The sequence below is a fragment of the Dasypus novemcinctus genome, chromosome 6 (assembly GCF_030445035.2).
Source record: "Dasypus novemcinctus isolate mDasNov1 chromosome 6, mDasNov1.1.hap2, whole genome shotgun sequence".
Classification (NCBI taxonomy): Eukaryota; Metazoa; Chordata; class Mammalia; order Cingulata; family Dasypodidae; genus Dasypus; species Dasypus novemcinctus.
The window spans coordinates 34,093,408-34,115,142 of NC_080678.1; the positions used below are offsets into that span (position 1 = coordinate 34,093,408).

Below are 21,735 nucleotides of genomic sequence, written 5' to 3' on the forward strand. Positions count from 1 at the left end.
GATAAGAGAAACAACAAAGAATGGTGAAACAATGAGGGATTTAGATATGCTGGTTGCGCTAATGTGTCAGCTTGGCCAGGTAATGGTGCCAGTTTGGTCAATCAAGCTTTAGTTCAATGGTAATATAAGGGCATTTCATGGACTTTAATCAGCAGTGAGTTGATTGCATCTTTGACTCATTACATTACAATCACCTGAGGAGATTACCTTCAGCAATGAGTGATGTCTCATCCAATCAGTTGAAGGCCTTAAAAAAAGAGGTGCTTTCAGCATTCAGAGAGAGAATTTCCATCTCTCCTTCAGTCAGCCAGTGTCTCCTGGGGAACTCATCGAGAGTTTTCATTGTAGTTCCTGGCTTGCACTCTGCTCTATGGAATTTGGACTGTGCATCTCCACGATTGCATGAGACAATTTTATAAAACATACTATTTACAGAACCTGTTGGTTCTGTTTCCCTAGAGGACTCTAATACAAGTGGGAAGCCAGTGTCATCTCCAGGGCTAAAAAGGCAAGGCAAGGGAGCTTTTACCAGAATCCTGCAAGAGCTGTGGCCAAAGATAAAAGAACAAACTGCTGGCCTGGCAGGGAGGGCTTGTGTGTATATGCTGGTGAGAAGTTGGTAGAGTTGGGAATGAATACCCTAGTTCTCTCTTCTGCTTCTTATCTCCTGCTGGGGCTTCCTATTGACTGAACCCCACAGGAAGTCACAGGGTACGGAGGCTGGGTGACATACTCCTTAGATTGTAACAGGAAGACAGAGGGCTCCAGAAGGGATAGCCCTTGCCCTGAATATGAATCAAGAGATTACCTGATGTTTTAGGAACATATGAAATGGGATTTACACTTTAGGTAGAGTGTAGGGATAAATTAGTTATTGTATTAGTCAGGGTTCTCTAGGGAAACAGAATCAACAAGAGATATCTGTCAATAGTATGCATTCTATTAGAGTCTCTCACGTGACTGTGGGGATGCACAAGTCCAGGTTCCGCAGGCAGGCTGCAACCAGGGACTCCAGTGAAAGTCCAGTGACGTTCTTGACAAGTTCTGGGAGACACTGGCTGTCCAAAGACGAGCTGGGAAATTCTCACTCAATGCTAGAATCACTTCCCCTTTTAAGGCATTCAACTGACTGTATAAAGTGTCACTCCATGCTGATGACAATCTCCCTGATTGATGTAATTATAGTCAGCTATCTATGATTTACCACTGCAGTAAAGTCAATGGTGACTAAAGTCCATAATGCCCTTGTATTACAGTTAGCCCAGTGCTTGCTGGGCCAAACAACTGGGCAGAATTACCTGGCCGAGTTGACACAATAGCCTAACCATCACGGTCATGGTGGATAATTATTAACTTCAGGGAAGACAGAGTATGTGGGAGAAAGGAAATATAATAACAGAGTGCTGGATTTTCTTGAATAGCATTTATATAGCCATAATAATTTTTAAAAGTGACTACTGATCCAGTCAAAAATTATATTGCTGTATTGGGAAGGAGTGTTGGGGGAATGTATCTGTGGTTGAAGGTAGAGGCACAGAGAACTGAATCCTCATCTTTCTTTAGGGAGCCAATCGAATCTAAAATCCAAAAATGAAGAAATAACAGAGTAAGCACTCTACTTAGAATAGAGAGGTAAATCCCAGCAGAATCAGTTAAAAGGGTTGAAAACGATTAGCACTGGCAAGTGAGAAACAAGGTGGGAGGGGTAGCACAGGACAGTCCGTTTTCCTTAGAGTCATTTGACATTGTTATATACAAATTTAACTTTGATAAAATATTTTTAAAAGTAGGAACCTCTACAAGCAAACGGCATCTTCTGAATAGCCCTCTTTGACTTTGTTGCTGATCTCCCAAGGAAATAAATGGTCTTTGAGCTGAGCTTCCCACAGCCTCTTATTTTGTTCTCAGTGATTGTCTAGCTGCAGGGTGTGTGCTGGGGGGGAGGTGAGGTTGGGTGGGTGAGTGCGGGCGGGGTGTCCTCCACCTCCCTATCAATCCTTTAATCAATTCCTGAGTGTCTGCTATATACTCGGCTCTTTGAAGTCCTAGGGAAAGAAAATAACGAATTGTCCTCATCTCTAAGGAGCTTACAACCTAAGGGTAATTTATACAAAACAATATCAAACAATTTAAAATAAGCCATTTTAGGTATTAAAGACATAATATTCCTCTGCCTACAAGTATTATTGGATGTCAGAGAAGTGGGAAGCCAGAAAGGCCTAAAAAGGCCAGGACTGACTTCCTGGGAGAGGTAGGGCCTGAGTTGTCCCAAATGAAAGAGGGAGATGTGGGGAACAGACAGGGAGAGAGGCACACACTCTAGGCAGGACGTAATACTTTCATAATCATTGGATTTAATTATTTTAACAATCCTGTGAAATAACATTAGCTGCATTATTACTCTCAGACAAGCAGCTGGGACTTGAACTGAGTCCTGTGACTCATTTCTTCATTTTCCTCTCAGGCTGGTTATTACAGTGGGACACATCTGTCAATCCCAGCTCTGCCACTCAGTGACATTGAGAACTTGGGGAAATTCTGAACCTCTCTGAGCCTCAAGTTCCTTATCTGTACACAGAAGAGGATAATGCTCACCTGATAGGGTCATTGTGAGAATTGAATGTTATTACTTTTAAAATGGCCAGATTGAGGAGGTGCCCTCTTATAGCCATTTCTCTCTGTTCCTCCTTCCCCCTTTGTTTACCATATTGAGTAGATTTTAAGGCCCTGGTTCTTATTTTTTTAAGTCATTTATTCGCAATGATTCTGGGCAGAAGGTGGCAGTAGCAGCATAGTTTTTTAATGTCCCCAAGTCACCATGAAAACAGACAAAAGCAATTAGGTAGAAAGGAGAAAGCCTAAAGTATTTGTGCTGCTTTACTGTGTGAACTGCTCTACCAGGTAACCAAGTAGTAGATAAGGTTAAGTGTCTTTTTATGAAAGTACTTCAATTAGTTAGTGGATAGGGAATGATGGAAATAGAATTTTGCATCACCTGATGGATTGTGGACCTGGACCCTGAGCACCCACACTTGCTGACATCACAGCCAGATCCTCTATGTCTCCTCATCAAAGAACGCAGTAACATCTCCAGTCTTGCCAAAAGGATCAACATGAGTCTGATCCGGCCTCTGGATCCAGCTGCCACTCTTCAGGGACTACAGAGGATGAAGGGCCCTGATGAACTTCCCCATGAGTCCACAGTCAGCAACACCCAGCCCAGGGAAAACTGGTTCCTGCAACAACAAAAATTGTGCGGAAAAGAAGAAAACCTGTAGACTTTGAGACTCAAAAGATTTAAAAGACATGACAACATTTTTTTAATGGACCAGTCGAACTATAGTGCCTAAAGTACGCCCTTGGGCAATAAGACTATAAAGAACACAAGGAAGTGATTACTATAAAAGTCAAGTTACTCTTGGGGTAGAGATGGGATGAGACACACAGATGCGGCTTCTGATGGTAGCCAAGTCTATTAGTAGTTCTCCTCTAGGTGGTGATTTCAAAGATGTTTGCCTGTATAACAACCTATTAAACTATACATGCTTTATGTATATTTCTGCATCTGCATTTTAGTTTACAATGAAAAGATGGGAAATGTAACAACTGACAGTCTATTCTCCTTTTTCTTTAAAAGAAATCTCTCTTACTTGTGTGTCATAAACTTGTTTGGTTACTGCTAATTATAATTCTCAAAAGGAGGAGTAGTGACCAATTTTTTCTTTTTCTAACATTTCTATAGGAAGAACTGAAAATAAATAACCTTATTTTCTCTTTACTGTTGGATGAAGAATTAACCACCAGAGAGCTATGCCTGAACAACTACCTTGCGAGGAAGCAGGAGGAGAGAGTGAGTACAGAATTTGGCATCTGAGCACAACCATTTTCTGACAGACGAGCTCCTAGTTTAAGCTTTTTTTCCACCATGCCTGCTAAACCGTGCGCGTCTTTTGGTTCCCTGCTTGGGACTTTGCTCCAGGACCAGGTGAAAGTATTCATTCCATTCTGTTAATAAAGTTCGGTGATTCTGCAGCCGCAGTCATTTAATCAAAAGCACTGGCTTTTAACCACTGCCTGGCTGTGAGGCTTGAACAGGTATCTAACCTTTTAAGCTGTTTCTAGGCTCTTCTTTAGGGAATCTTGTCCTCTCTAGAATGTTTGGCACCTTAAGTTTTACTAAAAATATAAGGAAGTGCAGTTAATGGGTTAGCTTATATAGAAGGAAAAACTTTGCTATATTCTGAAAACCTGTATCTGAGCAGAAATAGATGTGGTTAATTAAACAGACAGTAGAGCAAAATGCTTGTCACATCAAAAGTTTCAAGATGTCAGCCTTTCTCAATATTAATAAAGGACATTTATGAATGCAGGACTTAATGTATCATATACGATGTGTTACTTTTTGCTAAGCGTCTGTTAAACAGCATATGCAAAACGCCTCCTAATTATATCTCTATACATAGCAACCTTGAAAGGTATTAGATTTCTTTCACAGATGAGGAGACTCTGGGTATCATGCCTAAGTCACCCGCTAGTAAGTAACAGAGCAGAAATTAGAACCGTGGAAATAAATGAAGATTACCCAAGTGAGAAAAAGGAGAGGTTGTGTATTCAGAGCTTGCTAGAGCAAGGGAGGCAGCCACTATCACTTGTGTTTGGCAGAGACTCATTGGCAGAGACTCAAAGGCAGGTAGCAGAATGAGAAAACTTTATAGTGACAGAAGGGGTAGCCTTCAGATACACTCTGGAGATTTTTTGCATGGGAAAGCTGGAAGCAGTCTACTGAAAGGCAGGCCATCTTAAGTGATGGATCTGGAGAGCATATTTGGCTTTCTCCAGTTGGTACTGAGTTGGAAGTAGGGCAAAAATTAAGGAAACCAGCAGTTTTTGACCAAGTCCTGACTGGGACCAATTGCTGCAGAGATTGTGGTTTGACTCCCTGGGCTAGTTGCTGTAAACTTTTATGGGTTCTATTGTTACTCATGGATTGACCATTGTCTGTTTGTATATTCAGTTTCTCAGAACCCAGGACCATGCAGTTCCCAAACCTGTACACTTCCATCATGCTACGCTGCCCAGGCAAGCTTGAATTGCTCCATAGAGGCATTCACAATCACATACAGAATTATCAATACCTAGGACAGGTGCTTAGATGCTTGTTCTTTCAAAGTCTCCAATTGGTCTACTTCCTTCTATAAATGTTATCTGTAATGGATACTTCATTGACACATTTAATATTACTAGGAAATTCCTTGTTCTGCTTAGTATCTCCAAATTTTTGTTTATGCTGTGAAGTCTCTGTTCTGGTTCCTGATACTACTATAGATCCAGACTTCCGAAGCCATCCGGAATGCGAGAGAAAACCTCGATGTGTACAAGGAGCACTATGACAACTTACTGGCAGAAGACAAAGTGAGAGTCATTGTTTTACTCACCTACCTTGCAATAATAACATTGTGGCTGCAATAGAGTTGATGAAAAGGAATAACTTATTTTCTGCATAGATGGTTTTTTTTAACCATGATTCTCAGTTATGGGTGAATTTGATTCTATGCCATTGTATTATATTTTTCTGAAAGTCAGTAGGTAAAATGAATTTTTGTAAACCTCTCTGGTTTAAGCTTCCTTTTGTACAAAAATGAAGGATATCACCTACGCCTTGGAGCTTTCAAGCTTCAGGTTTCACACCCCATTAGTGAGTCATGATATCAATTGAGCAGGCTATGATCAGTATTTTTATAATGAAAGAACAGAATACATAGAATAGAATGAAAAAGAATAGAGTAACTTGCCGGCTTACAGGTAAATATTATTATGTGAAACCTTTGTTTCCGTTTGTTATTTCTATATGTTTGAGTGTCACAATGTAAAGTGTGATTCTTTTAGTGAATCTTTGTAAGAAGTCTGAGAAACACTGTTCTGGATGATTTTTCAGGCCTGGTCAGCTAAACAATTTTATGAAATAATATTTTTATGCAATGAGGTGCTTCCTATTCAAAAGAAACCTTTATATACATATATATATATATATATATATATATATATATATTTTAAGATTTATTTATTTATTTCTCTCCCCTACCCGGCCCCCCCCCCCCGCAGTTGTCTGCTCTCTGTGTCCATTCGCTGTGTGTTCTTCTGTGACCACTTCTATCCTTATCAGCGGCACCGGGAATCTGTGTTTCTTTTTGTTGCAACATCTTGTTGTGTCAGCTCTCTGTATGTGCGGCGCCATTCTTGGGCAGGCTGCACTTTCTTTCGCTCTGGGTGGCTCTCCTTATGGGGTGCACTCCTTGCACATTTGGCTCCCCTACGCAGGGGATAACCCAGTGTGGTTCGGCATTCCTTGCACACATCAGCACTGTGCATGGGGCAGCTCCACATGGGTCAAGGAGGCCCGGGGTTTGAACTGTGGACCTCCCATGTGGTAGACGGATGCCCTATCCATTGAGCCAAGTCCACTTCCCTCAAAAGAAACATTTAAATCATCTATGCACAGTGAATGACCATCTCTCAAGTTTTCATGGATTTTAAAAATAAAAGTATTTTGACTTTTGAAGAGTATTGACAACAGTAAAAAGGTTTCAGAACAAAATTGCAATTCTAGAAATGATGCATTTGCCCTTAGGTTCTGGATCGCAGCTTTAAAAAGGAATTTTCTGAAATTCCCAGTCATCAGGTGGATATACTCTACAAACTTTTTAAACGCCGGCCAAGGTTTGTTCCTCCTTTCTATCATGTTTCAGGGGAATGACTGTAAAGAAAAAAGAGTGTTACCAGATTTCATATTTTTCTTCCAATTACATAAAAATATTCAGTATAACATCCTTTAGGTCAGGGGTTCTTAACCTTTTTTGTTCCATGAACTCCTTTGTCAGTTGGGTGAAATGAATACTACTGTAATTTATTTACGGCATACATTCGTAAGTGAAGGAAATGCTAGATTTCAGTTAGAGGTCAGAGAAAATAAAGATAATAAGTGCATTTTTTTCAACTCAAGCTCACAGACCTCCTGAAATCTTTGGGTCCGTGGACCCCTGATTAAGTACCCCTGCATTAAGAAAAAGATGTTCGAGTGTCTTTATCGTAATTCAATATTTTTAAAAATTATGCCTATTTCTTAAGGTTTGCAGGGAAAATAAGATTTCTTTTTATTATTTTAAAATAGTTAAGCACCTTTGTAAGCACAGTGCTACTATAGGTTACTTTTTATACATGAAAACAAATTCCTTTTAAATAATACAAGACATACAGATTTATGTAGTTTTTTTCCCCACGATGTGTTCCAGCGCATGAGTTCCTTGTGGTATGAATAGGAATTATACATAAAAAGCTTCAAGACAAAATTAATTTAGGGAAACTCTGAGCTAAGGGAGAAAAAAAAAATTAAACAGGTTTCTTTACTGCAGAACTTCCCAGAACTTATTATTGGCCTTTGGAGCTCCAGGTATGAAAAAACAGAGTAAGCAGCTTTTTCCAAATGTATCTGACTGCAGATCTCTTTTCCTCAGAGCATCTCGTGTGATTATACTCACGACAAAGTTTGGCAAATGCTGTAAACATGATTGAAAATTACCATTATCAAAAGAGTTCTAAAATATCTGATTTTTATAATGAGAGCAGCATTAAAAACACATTTCACTGATTTTCCAATATTATAAATTCAGATCTTCATAATTTTCAGTCAGACATAATCCAGAAATCAGGGAGTTTATTTTTCACAAGGGTTCATTTTTGTCTGAGCTACAGACACATTTCTCTCACCTTTGACAGGTTACATGCAACCGAGGAAATTTAATATAGAATATACCTCATGTCTCAGTTTCCATATTTTTTCAAAGAGTGAGTTATAAGCCTAAGTACATACCTCTTCCATATGAAGAGAGGAGGCCATGTATATATATATTGGGAGGCAGTAGCAGAAAGCAAGGCTTTAGTTTTCATCTCCACCATACCTAGTGCCTGAGGCCAGTAACCTCTCTCAAAGCCTCAGTTTCCTCATTAGAGAAAGGAGATAATAGTACTATTCTCACAGTGTTTGTAAGGCATCTTGACAGTGAGTTCCTGGTACAAATCTCTGCTTCCCTTCCCACACACAGCCCAGGAACAAAACTGATCTATTTATGTAGATAAAAAGAGGTACTTCTCCAGTGTCGAATACATGAACAAATTGCCAGCCACCCACCTGCAAAAAGGAGACAAGTAGAGGATGTGCAATCAGGACGAGGGAGCATCCACACTTCCCTTGAGCATTAACTTGCCTGATCAAAATACACAGAAAGGAGACATTTCCTAGTGCAGCTAAAGCCACCAGTGCTGATGACAATTAGGGAAGTCTCTAGCCAACCAAGGTCATATTTGGGGAACTAGCGAGTCTGGAAGAGGGACAAAGGGGGTGCTTTTCTCTTTGGCATAATATACCCACCAGCCCTAATTGCCAAAGGAAAGTGTCATATGTGTTCTCCCTATGCTAACTGTTGTATTACTTAACACTGATGTTTTGTTGTATGAGAATGTGAAAGGTTGATGGCTTTTTTTGGTATTACCAGGATTCAAAAACAAAAAAGGCACTCAGATGCAAACTGTATTGTCCCTTTTGGAGAGCGACCAGGATCTGGCAAATTGAATAGCGATGCCTTTGCCCATTTAATGAAAGCCATGGATGAATTGGACAATATCCATAACATGCCAGAGGGCTTGGATCCCTTGGTCTGGGATCATTTCTGCATGACCAGACGAGCAAAAGTAGAAAATGAACAGAAAGTATATATCATTTTATTTTATTTTATTGCGTACTGATAGCAAATATATAGTTTATAGTGACATTGTTTCCAGAAAAGCTAATTATTTAGGTTTTCCTTCTAGGGTAGTACGTCATATTAAAAATAATGAAATAAAATATTAACCTTGGTGCTACTGGGGGCTAAGCATAGGCCTTTGTTGGTAGACCTTCTGTCCAATATGGTAAACATAAGCCACATGTGGTTATTGAGTTTTTTTTTTTTAAAGATTTATTTGCTTATTTCTCTCTCCCACCCCCATTGTCTGTTTTCTTTGCCCATTCGCTGTGTATTCTTCTGTGTCTGCTTGTATTCTCATCAGGCAGTACTGGGGATCTGTGTTTCTTTTTGTTGTCATCTTGCTGCATCAGCTCTCCATGTGTGTGGCACCACTCCTGGGCAGGCTGCAGTTTCGTGCAGGGTGGCTCTCCTTGCACAGGGGCCATTCCTTGTGCGGGGTATCAAACCCTTGGGCCTCCTATATGGTAGACAGATGCTCTATCTGTTGAGCCACATCAGCTTCCTGGTGTTTGAGTTCTTGAAATAAATGTGGCCAACCCTAATTGAGATGTGCCATAAGTGGAAAATATATCCTAAATTTAGATGACATAGCGTGATAAAAAAAAAGAAAATGTTGTATCAATATTTTATATTAAATGATAATATTTGGCATATATTGTATTAAATAAAATATACGAATAAAATTAATTTCCTCTGATTTATTTAATTTTTTATAATGTGGCTACAACAAAATTTAAAATGACATATGTGGCTCACATTATGTTTTTCTTAGACAGCAATTTTGTAGATCGTTTCCTCTTCTCCTCTCTGCCCTAGTATAGAGTGTGATATTCATCTCTTTTTGCATAGATTGGAAGAACCAACTTCATAGTTTTGCTAGAATATTTTTTTTTAAATCACAAAAGGTAAAAATTTGAGAGTGTATTTAATTGGAGGAGAATCTTTCCTCTTGCTGCTTCTTGAGCACTACCCCCCACCCACCAAATTCCTAAATTTGCTGTCAAATACAGGCTGGCATATTTTTATTAAGGTATTATTATTACTAGTTTATAATTTTACCTAAGATGAGAAATATTAAAAATAAGATACGCAAAATTCTTTTTGTTTTGCATATTTGATAAATGCGGAAAGCAAACTTGCTAATCAAATTATTCATGGAATGCTCCATGTGTTTTAGATACTTTATGTTACCTAATGGCAGGAATTTAAATTTATATTAATGTCTTAGAAATATGGGCTCGCTAAGGTTTTGTGACACAAAAAGTTAAAAGATGTATGTTCTCCAAAATTATTTTAAACTTTTTTTTTTTAATTTCTAAGGCTTCATACGTTCTGAGGTGTTTGTGGTTTGGTTTCTTCAGGTAAAGCAGAAAGCAGCTGGCTTAATGGAAATGATGGCTTTCCTACGGAAGAGAACTGAGGATGATGAAAAGGTGCAACAGGACATTGAAAAAGTGTTCCATGAACTCACCCTGTAATTTGAACCTTTCATTCATGTTCATTTATTCAAAGTTTAAGCTAGGGCTAAATTAGATTGTATCAATGGGGCATAATTGTTCACAGTTGGCACAAAATTATCTTATCTTAATCAATCCCAGAAGTGTGCTTTAAAAATTCTATTTTAAAAAGGGCAGTTCATTACATAAAATGTTTCCAAATAAAACTTTCCCACATGTTCCATTGCTCTTATTACAAATAGGCAAGTTTTGGAAAAATCTTAGTTCTTTTTTTTTTCTTAATCTGCTTCTTCCACAAAAAGTAGAAAGGAACTGTTTCTTTCAGTATGTACTTTTAGATTCAAACTAAATGTGTGAAAAAAATTATACAATTGTCTAAGAAATTCCCTTGTAGTTACCTAGCCAACTAGTATCTTTCTCTTCAGGGCATCTTATTTTTACTGAGATCTTGGAATATTAGTTGAAAGTCTTTGCTTCACTTTTTTTTTTAATTTATTGAAGTATATCATAAATAAACATACATAAACAATAAGTATATAGTAATAGTTGTGAACTTATAAAACAAGAACATACATAATATCATACAGGGACATCATACCTTACCCTACAAATAATACCTTGCACTGTTGTAAAACATTTTTAAGTAATGATTAAAGAGCTTCCTCAAAATATTACCGCAAACTAAAGTATCTTACATTTGGTGTTTTTCCCCCCAACCCACCCTATTATAATTATTATTATTATTTCTATATGAACATACATAAACAATAAGTGTATAGTAAAAATTGTGAACTTACAAAGCAAGCCTGCATAACATCATATAGAGATCCCATACATCAACCACTACGAAAACCTTGCATTGTTGAGACATTTGTTACAAATGATGAAAGAATACCATCAAAATCTTACTACCAACTATAGTCCTTCTCTTACATTTGGTGTATTTTCCCATGACACACCATATTATTTTTTTTTAAATATATTTTTATGACAGAAGTTGTAAATTTACAAAACAATCATTCACATATGCAGGATTCCCATACAACACCCCTCTCTGAACACAACACACCATGGTGGAACATTTGTTACTTATTATGAGATAATATCATCAGACTATTACCAGATCCATAGCATACATTTGGCACACTTCTTCCATACTCCTCCATTGTCAACACAGTACATCTTTGGCTTAGATGCATGAATATTACATTATTACTGTTAACTACAGTCCATAGGTCACGCCAGGTGTATTTTTCCCATGCTTTTCCACATTTCCACCACCCTGCAATAGTGATGTACACCTGTTCTAGCTCACAAAGGACACTGACTTCTATACAGTCAACCACAATTGTCATCCACCTGGGTTTACTGTGTTATTCAGTCCCTAGATTATTCTCTAGCTTTCTTTCAATTGGCATTTACATCCCTGGACTACCCTTTTCAGCCACATTCTGATTTATAAGCCAGCTGTTACTCACTATAATGTTCTACCACCAACTCTATACATTTCCACACATTTACAATAAAGTTAATACTTCTACATACATTAAATATTAATAGTCCATCTCAGTCCTCCTCTTAGTCTCCTTTAAGAATCCACCATCTACCACCAGGTCTTGAAGATATTTCCCTATATTTTCTTCTAGAAGCTTTCTTTTCTTTTTTTTTTTTTTTTTTTTTTTTAAAGATTTATTTATTTTTATTTATTTAATTCCCCTTCCCTCCCCCGGTTGTCTGTTTTCTGTGTCTTTTTGCTGTGTCTTGTTTCTTTGTCCGCTTCTGTTGTCGTCAGCGGCAACGGCAGGGAAGTGTGGGCGGCGCCATTCCTCGGCAGGCTGCTCCCTCCTTCACGCTGGGCGGCTCTCCTTATGGGTGCACTCCTTGCGCGTGGGGCTCCCCCACGCGGGGGACACCCCTGTGTGGCTCAGCACTCCTTGCGCGCATCAGCACTGCGCATGGGCCAGCTCCACGCGGGTCAAGGAGGCCCGGGGCTTGAACCGCGGGCCTCCCATGTGGTAGACGGACGCCCTAACCACTGGGCCAAAGTCCGTTTCCTCTAGAAGCTTTCTGGTTCTTGCTTTTATATTTAGGGTTTTGATCCATTTTGAGTTAATTTTTGTATAAGATGTGAGAGTGGGGTCCTCTTTCCTTCTTTTGGCTATGGATATCCAGTTCTCGCAGAACCATTTGTTGAATGGATTGTTCTGTCAGTGCTGAGTGGGTTTGACAGGCTTATCAAATATCACTTGACCATAGATGTGAGGGTCTGTTTCTTAACCATCAATTCAGTTCCATTGGTCTGTGTCTATCTTTATGCCAGTACTGTGCTGTTTTTACCACTGTAGCAAGGTAATATGATTTAAAGTCCAGAAGTGAGAGTCCTCCAACTTCATTTTTAACTTTTAAGATATTTCTGGCTATTCAGAACCCCTTACCCTTCCAAATAAATTTGACAAACATGTTTTCCATTAATTTTTTTTTTTAATGCTGGTGGAATTTTTATTGGAATTGCATTGAATCTATATATCAGTTTGGGTAGAATTGAAATCTTAATGATATTTAGTCTTCCAATCCATGAGCATGGAATGTTCTTCCAATTATTTAGGTCTTTTAAATTTCTTTTAACAATGAGTTGTGTAGTTTTCTGAATACAAGTGCTTTACATTGTTGGTTACGTTTATTCCTAAATATTGGATTCTTCTAGTTGCTATGGTAAATGGATTTTTTTCCCTGCCTTCCTCCTCAGATTGCACATTACTAGTGTCTTTTAAAGTCTATTTCATATAAGTGTAGGCATTCTGGATTTTTTTTTTTTTTTTTTTTTTTTGGTTACTGAATGCATGGAATATCTTTTTCTGGCCTTTCATTTTTCAGTCTATTGGTATACTTGGGTCTGAGGTAAGTCTCTTTCAGACAGCATATAGGTGACTCATTTTTTTATCCATTCTGCCAGTTTGTGTCCTTTGGGGAGTTTAATCCATTAACATTCAATGTTATTACTGTGGAGGCAGTTCTTATTTCACTGATTTTGACCTTTGGGTTTTACCTGTCATATTTTATTTTCACTACTCTTTTGAGACTTTTAGTTACTTTTACTGATATAATCCTCATTCCTAGACTCTCTTCCCAGCCTCTCTCTCCTGTCTTTTGTTTTCAGACTGTAGCATACCCATTAGTATTTCCTGCTAAGCTGGTCTCTTGGTTACAAACTCTCTCAGTTTCTGTTTACCTGTGAATATTCTAAATTCACCCTTGTTTTTGAAAGACAATCTTGCTGGATATAAGATTCTTGGCTGGACGTTTTTCTCTTGCAGTATCTTAAATATATCATACCAGTGTCTTTTTGCCTCCATGGTTTCTGATGAGAAATTGGCACTTAATCTTACTGGGTATCACTAATATGTCATGCATTGCTTTTCTCTTGCTGCTTTCAGAATTCTCTCTTTGTCTTTGGCATCTGACATTCTGATTAGTATGCATCTCAGAGCCAAATTTACTATTCAGTAGCTGAATTCGGTGACCAACTGTCGCTCTCTCCCCTGTTTTTGGGAAATGGAGCTTCCAACTCCAGCTATGGAACAGCTCCTGAGGCAGCTCGAGCCACCGGAGTAGAATGATCATCACCAGCCTCTCTGGAGTGGCCTCTATTTTCCCAGAGAGGCTAGCGTAGGACCTCCCAGGTTCCTCCCTCCAGGAAGTGGGGCTGGGGCTTAGACTAGAGCTGCAATCTGATTTGGATGGAAAGAAGCCAGTGCCCAGCAGCGCTGTGATTTTCAGTCTGCTCAACTTCCCCTCATGCTGGGGGTGGAGTTAAAATGACGGCTACCAGCCTCTTTCTGACTTGGATAGGTTCAAACTTCTGCTGTTCTTAGGATTATACTTTAGCCAGCCAAATTTACTAATCAGTAGCTGAAATTAGTGCCCAACTGTCTCTCTCTCCTGTTTTTGGGACGTTGAGCATCCATTCCAGCAGTGGAATAGCTTCTGAGGTGGCTTGTGCTGCCATTGGAGGATGGGCACCAGCCTCCGTGGCTTGGAGCCCTCTAATTACGAATCTTCTCTGCAGATGGCAGTCTACTCCTTTCATTCTTTCAAGGACATTGCAGGATACTCTTCTGGTCTCCTGGAACCCCCAAACTGGTGCTTTAGGTAAATCTGGGTGATTACTAACTGCCCTGTAGCACAAGCTGACTGGAGTGCCTTACTCTGCCACCATCTTGCTGGTTTTCTCTCTTCACTTCACTTTTAAAATCTTTGTTTCACATCATAGTTACAGCACATTTATAAGTACTCCTCTAACTGTTCCCAAATTTGTCATACACATCAATTTTAGATCTGGGGTATAAGAAGGAATGTGATTAAGTAGTGTACAGATTGAATATTGTTTATATAATGTAAAAGTCATTAAAGAAAACAACTTCAATAGATTTGTTAATTGGTAGTATCTATTTTTATTATATTTACTACAATCAAATTTATATTAATTTTTTCTTAATCCTAAAGTAAAATTTTATGAATACATTTTTGTCTATACCATTTCTTTGAGCAGCCTAAGTATAAGTAACTTCATGTTGATAGAAAGAGGTACCACCGATACCTCTTGGAAAGCCCATCATTGGGAAAGTGTTCTCCGTATTAATCTCCAGCATATTTTCTTTAAGCTGATTTGACTCTATTCTCTGATAATAGGTGAAATTTGAAATATAAATATATGACAACTATTTGTTTTGAAATCTTTTTCATTTTAGATTACAGGAAGAGAAAGTGGGATTCCAGTTGAATTTGACCATCCAAATTCTCCTAAAACAAGGGCAAGTAGAAGTGGAGAATTTCCAGTTATTGCTGGAGTATGCAGATGCAATTCTTGTCAACAAGAACATAATTGAAGACTTAAATGCTGTGATTCGGGTAATTATGCATCTTCAGAAAGAAAAAAAAAAAGAAAGAAAATACAACCTATCACCTGCTATTTCAAATATGTTACACCATTCTCCTTTTTCCATGAAAAATCATTTTAATTCAGTAAAATCATGGTTTCTAACTCTGACTGCACATTAAATTCATCTGGAGAATTTTCAGATATGCCCAGGCCACTCCCAGGTATAGGTATTTTTGAAAACTCCCCAAATAATTCTAAAGTACAGAAAGTACAGAACCACAGTAGTTAAATGTTCATTTTAATATACCATAGTTTTGTTAGGCCTAAACTACTAATGATAAGCTTAGATAAGCTTAGATAATTAATTATAGACCTTGCTTCTTTTGTAGTATAAATATTTAATGTCATAAATTCCCCTCTAAATACTATTTTAGCTGAAATCTTCAAATTTTGATATTTGAGTTTTCATTGTCTTCCCTTCAATGTGTATTTTAATTTCCCTATGACTTCTTATTTGATATATGATTGCTTCCTTGGACTTATCCACTAGATGCCTGTCGCAACACTTCCCTCTAATTGTTATCAACCAAAAAGGTCTCCACATATAGCTTAATGTCCCTTGGGAGAGGGATGACAATATTTCCCCTGGTTGAGAACCACTGCTCTAGAGAAATGCTTGATTTTTGGAAATGATGATGACAAGATCAAGGGTATGATCACAGGAGTTGGGTGGCTGAAGTAAGATGGAGAAAAGATCACTGAAAGTGGGAAATCCAAGGAATTGGTAGTCCAAGCATTGATAAAAACCAATTTTTAAAAAATAGTAGCGGGAAAGTAGATGCGGCTCAGTCAGTTGGGTGCCTGCCTACCACATGGGAGGCCCCGGGTTCAGGTCCTGGGGCCTCCTAAAGAAGACGAGCAGACACCACCCACCACAACCAGCAAACACCTAAATGAGCAGATTCTTGAGCAGATGTGGCTCAGACCTTTGGGTACTCACCTCCCATGTGGGAGGTCCCTGGTTCAGTTCCCGGTGCCTCCTGGAGATGGCGAGCAAACAATGTGAAAACAGGCAAGAGAACCATCAGTGGGGGGCGGGGCATAAAAAACACCAAAAACCCACAACTCCATGTACTTTAAAAAAAAAAAAAAGGAATAGCTGGTGGTACAGCCAGATAGCATGACCTTTAAAAAGCTAGGTTTTTGAGGAAAGGAAAAATGTAAAATGTAACTGATGAATTTCTTTTACAAATTAATTTGAGAAACACGGTGGTTTCATATTTAGCTATCTGAAAGAACAACTTCATAGAGAATATTCCCGAATTCCTCCAGCAATTTAAAATGAAGGATAAAACATCTAGGTGTTCAAGTGTCATAGTTAACCCTTTCAGCTATTTTTTTATTTTTCTTTTCTACTAGCTACCAACCAGGTACCACTGTGCCTAACTGCTTTGGACTACAGTCCCTTCGTCCATAGTATCAGGAGGGAGAGGAGAGAGAAGGGGTCTGGATGTTTACAGATTAGTAGGTTAGGTGATGGCAAAGGAGTTCTTCCTAATCACAGATATATAAACTAAATTGGCTCTGCTGTTTACATGTATTTTATAATTTCAGCTGTTCAATGACAATTATGCTGTACAAATTTTGCCTAAAAAGTCATTTTTAAATATTGGCTACATTTTAAAATAGAAAACTGGATTAACTCTGTGAGCCAAGTGTTCTCTAAGAATAGCATTCATCTTCAAATATTCTATAATTCTGCATGCAGAATCATATTATCTGAATATCAAAATGTCCATTTTTAGACTCAAGGACAAAAGAAAGTCGCTAGTATGATGGAAAGTAAAGATGTCCACAAAGGAATATTTCAGATTGAGTGGGAACATAAGAAAATGGAGATGGAAATGGAAGATTTAAATCAGAAGGCTTGGGATATTCAGATGCTGTTTTTTTCAAGAGATCGTCAAAAAGTAAGTTTTTTCCTATCCCTCTCCATATAATTTTGATTTCATTCATTAATGTATTCAGTCATTCATTCAACCAGTATAAGAAGATTCCATGATACCAAGTATATTCTAGGCCAGCAGTATTTCATAATGTATCTGTGGATTCTTTTTCTTCCACTAGTTTACATTTGCTGCCTCCAGTGTTTCATGACCATTCAGTAGTATAATTCTATCTTGCAGTTCACCAAGGATTTCCTAATTGTCAGATTCAGTGCTCCCTTTCCCAGTTATCACCATCCTTCAACTCTCTGTAGCATTTGACCTTCTATCTTAGTTACACATTCCTTTGGCTTTTATTGCCCCTGTTTTCTCGTTTTTCTTCATGTCAGACCACTCTGTTTTACTGGTTTCTCTTTTGCTTCTAACTCTTAATTATAGTCATTCTTTAAGATTTAAGATGAGGATTGTGGTTAATAATACAAATACAAGAAGGTTCCTCTCAATAAGGTGTTAAGAATATGGTGATACATGGGGAAAATAAAACTAATGTAATTTATAGACTATAGTTAACAGTAACATTGTAATATTTTTGTAGCGAAGGTACTGAAGGTACTATATCAAAGCTAAGGATAAAAAATATATGTATAGGATTTGGTTTTATGAGAGTGAATGTGATCGAGTTTTTTTTTTCCATTTTCTTCATTAACAAGAACATCTTAATCATATCATTTAACCAGTCTGTGCTCATTTATTCATCTTTCAGAATACTGAAGAAACAATTTTGTTTTTAGGATTAAATAATATCCACGTGCTTGGACAGGATTTTTTTTTTTTAAGATTTATTTATTTATTTAATTCCCCCCCTCCCCTGGTTGTCTGTTCTCTGTGTCTATTTGCTGCTGTCTTGTTTCTTTGTCCGCTTCTGTTGTCGTCAGCGGCAGGGGAAGTGTGGGCGGCGCCATTCCTGGGCAGGCTGCTCTTTCTTTCACGCTGGGCGGCTCTCCTTACGGGTGTACTCCTTGCGCATGGGGCTCCCCTACGTGGGGGACACCCCTGTGTGGGGCGGCACTCCTTGCGTGCGTCAGCACTGCGCATGGGCCAGCTCCACACGGGTCAAGGAGGCCCGGGGTTTGAACCGCGGACCCCCCATGTGGTAGACGGTCGCCCTAACCACTGGGCCAAGTCCGCTTCCCTGGACAGGATTTTTTAAAGTAATGCTTCTATAATTTGTTAAGCTCCCTTTTGTCTATTATTTTATTTTTTGAAGTTGAAAAAGAAAGTTAAAATTTTTAAAATTCTGTTCTTTGCTGTTTCTTTCCATGTGCTCTCCTTTGATGAAATATGACCTTAATCATCACTTCTAAAAGAACAATTTCAATCTAAGCTCTCTACCCTGACCTCCCTCAAGCTTCATTTCTATACTCCCCACCCCTCAACAGCTCCTCTTCTTAATTTGCTAATTTCTATTTCCAGCCACTTATCCAGGCTTAAAGTATTAGTCATCTTTGATTTCCCTTTGCCTTCCAAGTCTTGCCTAGTTTATGTATTTATGCCCTCATTTTCTATCCTCTCTGCCTTTTCCCTGGTCGGTCCTCCATTTTCAATAGTTTAGACTATTACAATTTTATAATATCTCCTAATTGTCTCTCAACTGTGGATCTTTCTCTTATCCAATCTATACAATATATTGCTCTCAAATTAATATTCCTATCTAGCTCTGATTACTAGAGTAGTAATCTAATTACTACTCTACTAAACTTTTTAAACTACTATTTCTTAATTGGCAAATTAAGAAATTTTTTTCCTTCCCTCTTTCCCTATCCCCTCCCCCTCCCCCTTGCTGTTTTTGCTGTGCCCATTCACTGTGTGATGTTCTGTATCTATTTTTCTTCTCATCTTTCCCCTCTAGGATACACCAGAATTCGATCCTGGGAACCTCTGATGTGAAGAGAGGTTCCCTGTCGATTGCACCACTTCAGTTCCTGGTTTCTGCTGTGCTTCACCTTGACTTTCCCTTTCTTTTCTTTGTCACATCATCATCTTGTTGCATGACTCACTTGCACAGGCACTGGCTCACCACACAGGCCCTGGCTCACCACGCACTTGGCTCGCTGCACAGGCACTCGTGTGGGCACTTGGCTCACCATGCGGGCACTCACTTGGGCACTCGGCTCGCTGTGCAGGCACTTGGCTCACTGCACAGGCACTCGCGTGGGCACTTGGCTCACCACATGGGCAATGGTTCACCGCACAGGCAAGCTTTCTCTTCTTTTTCACCAGGAGGTCCCAGGGATCAGACCTGGGTCCTCCCATATGGTAGGCAGAGGCCCTATCACTGAATCACATCTACTTCCCAAATTATGAAATCTTTAGGTGAGCATTCAGTACTATTCAACCTAACTTTTCAAACTCATTGACCACTATTCCTTTCACACCTCAGTATTTGCAAAACCAAACTAATCACTCTTTTCTAGAATTCTACCTCTGTGTCTTTGCTCACACTTGTTCTACTACATGGAATATCTTTCCTTTTCTCCCCCCACTTCCCAAATCTAATTTCAAGCCTATCTTCCAAAATGCCTTTCCTGATTTCCCCAGCCTGGAGAAACCACGTCCCATCACAAACCATCTTTGAATTTGCATGGCTCATTACATATCTGCTAGCAACTATTCTTGCCTATTCATCTCTCCTTCCTGAAAGCTAGACCATGATATCTATCTCGCATCTTTCTCAATGTCTTTGTACTCAAGCGAGACAATAAACATTTGGTAAGTTGAATTGGTGGAGTATGGTGAATGAGAAAATAAACTCTAGGAATCTGTCATCATTAGTTATGTAGATGAATGTATTGATGGTTAAATACCAGTATATATTATGGCACAAAAAATTAAATCACCCTTATATGGACAGTTGTTATGAAAACAGTATCTTTCAAAACTAAGACAATCTATATACAGTTACCTATAAAAGAAATAGAGGAAAATATCCTCACATATATTGTGATTTTTCTCTCCCCAAGTTCCTAAATGAACCCAACTATGAGACCCTGATTGCTGTTCAGATTGTAATAATGGAGCAAACCATTGCTGTTTTAGAAAAGGTAGGTCTCAAATACCCGTTATCATCCCAACAGTTAGTGTTTCAAATTATGAATTCCAACAGAACCTGACAAAATCTTGGTCCTTTACTGATATTCAGGATGTAATTAGAGGTTCCTGAAGAGTATCTGTGCAACCACAATATGTGGGATAGACTGAAACACTTCTTTTAATATAGAATTAACTCCATGGGAGAGCCGTATCTAAGTGGATTTTCAATTTCACATTACGTTGTGATTTATGTAATAGAAGTTTGGGGTTTTTGTTTTGTTTTGTTTTGAATTTTAGGAGGTACCAAGGATTGAACCCAGAACCTCATACATGGGAAGCAGGCACTCAACCACTGAGCTACATCCACTCCCCAATGACAGTTGGTTTATTTTTAGGAGACACCAGTGTTGGTGAGCTTGCTGGCAAACAACATGTAGCCAAAATGGCCACTAAGCATACACAATGGCTATCACAAAAGGCACCTCCCTTCTTCCTAGCCAGCTTCCCGCCAGAGAAGCCCACGCGCGCCAACTTCAAGACTGCCTCATCCAATCAAGTAGCTGCTTCATATTATCCCAATCCCCTTAGCCTATCTATAATTGACACGTCACCTCAAGCCCCCACCACTGCCTATATAAGCTGTGCCCCTTCCCCAACAAACCAGACCTGCGCCACGAGCCTGCGTCTCCGGGGTGGTTACTGTGTGTTTAACCTGGCTATGTGATACCGGGGCCCCGTCGTCACTCACAACCCGTTCGAGAAGTTCGCCTCACTGAGGCGAAAGCCGTCTAGCTAACGGCCACAGGGGAACAGCGACAACCAGGGATCAAACCTGGGATGTCATACATGTGAAGCAGGTGCTCAACTACTTCTGAGCTACATCCGCTTCCTGTAACAGAAGTTTTGATAGTCTTTCCTTGTCATTGTAAAAGCTTTGCTTTATCATAACTGCTTAATAAATGCTCAGTTTTGATTGTATAGCATATAAAAGATGGAAACAAAGGAATCTTAAGGCCACTTTCAAAGTATCTTCTATCTTTATAAAAAAATATGCAAGTTTTTTTTCCCTAAAATGTGATATTAACATTTCTGGTATTAACCATTCTATCTTTCAACAAATAATTGAGCACATGGGCAAGTATATGTAGGCACTAGGCATATGGTAGTAAGATATCTTAATGATGATAATGCATTTAGACTTAAAATAATATCTTTATAAAATATAATACATTTTCAAAATTATTTTTTGTGGGGTGTCATGGAAACAAAAATTTCAGACCCACAAAAAGAATGTGGAAAACTGCAAAAAGCTGCTCAAAAAACTGGGAAAGACCAGCAATCAAAAAGATGTAGCAAATTATACTTTAAGCTGCAATTTACGAGAAGAGTTGGTGGCTGTCTCAGAGAGAAAGGACATCTGTAATGCAATGGGTAAGCATTTCTTTTAATCAACTGTAGGTTTCTTTTAAAGTAATTAATATTCCTGAAATCTGCAGTTATAAAGCTAATAGGATTTCTCAGGTTTTCACAAATTTAACTGATCCATTTTCGTTCACTGAGTG

The 21,735-nt window shown here is 38.7% G+C and overlaps 1 protein-coding gene across 3 annotated transcripts in view; it reads left to right on the top strand.

The window, feature by feature from the left end:
• CFAP43 (cilia and flagella associated protein 43) overlaps positions 1-21,735 on the top strand; it is a 111,016-nt gene that overhangs the window by 87,975 nt on the left and 1,306 nt on the right. For 2 of the 3 annotated variants that reach the window (XM_004468233.5, XM_058298487.1), the window contains 9 exons: positions 3,743-3,850; positions 5,326-5,412; positions 6,629-6,717; positions 8,550-8,763; positions 10,163-10,275; positions 15,007-15,166; positions 16,943-17,107; positions 20,104-20,184; positions 21,451-21,604. In XM_004468233.5, coding sequence (XP_004468290.2) covers positions 3,743-3,850; positions 5,326-5,412; positions 6,629-6,717; positions 8,550-8,763; positions 10,163-10,275; positions 15,007-15,166; positions 16,943-17,107; positions 20,104-20,184; positions 21,451-21,604 — 1,171 coding nt within the window. The remainder of the gene's footprint in view (positions 1-3,742; positions 3,851-5,325; positions 5,413-6,628; positions 6,718-8,549; positions 8,764-10,162; positions 10,276-15,006; positions 15,167-16,942; positions 17,108-20,103; positions 20,185-21,450; positions 21,605-21,735) is intronic. The other variant, XR_011648999.1, reaches the window with a different exon arrangement.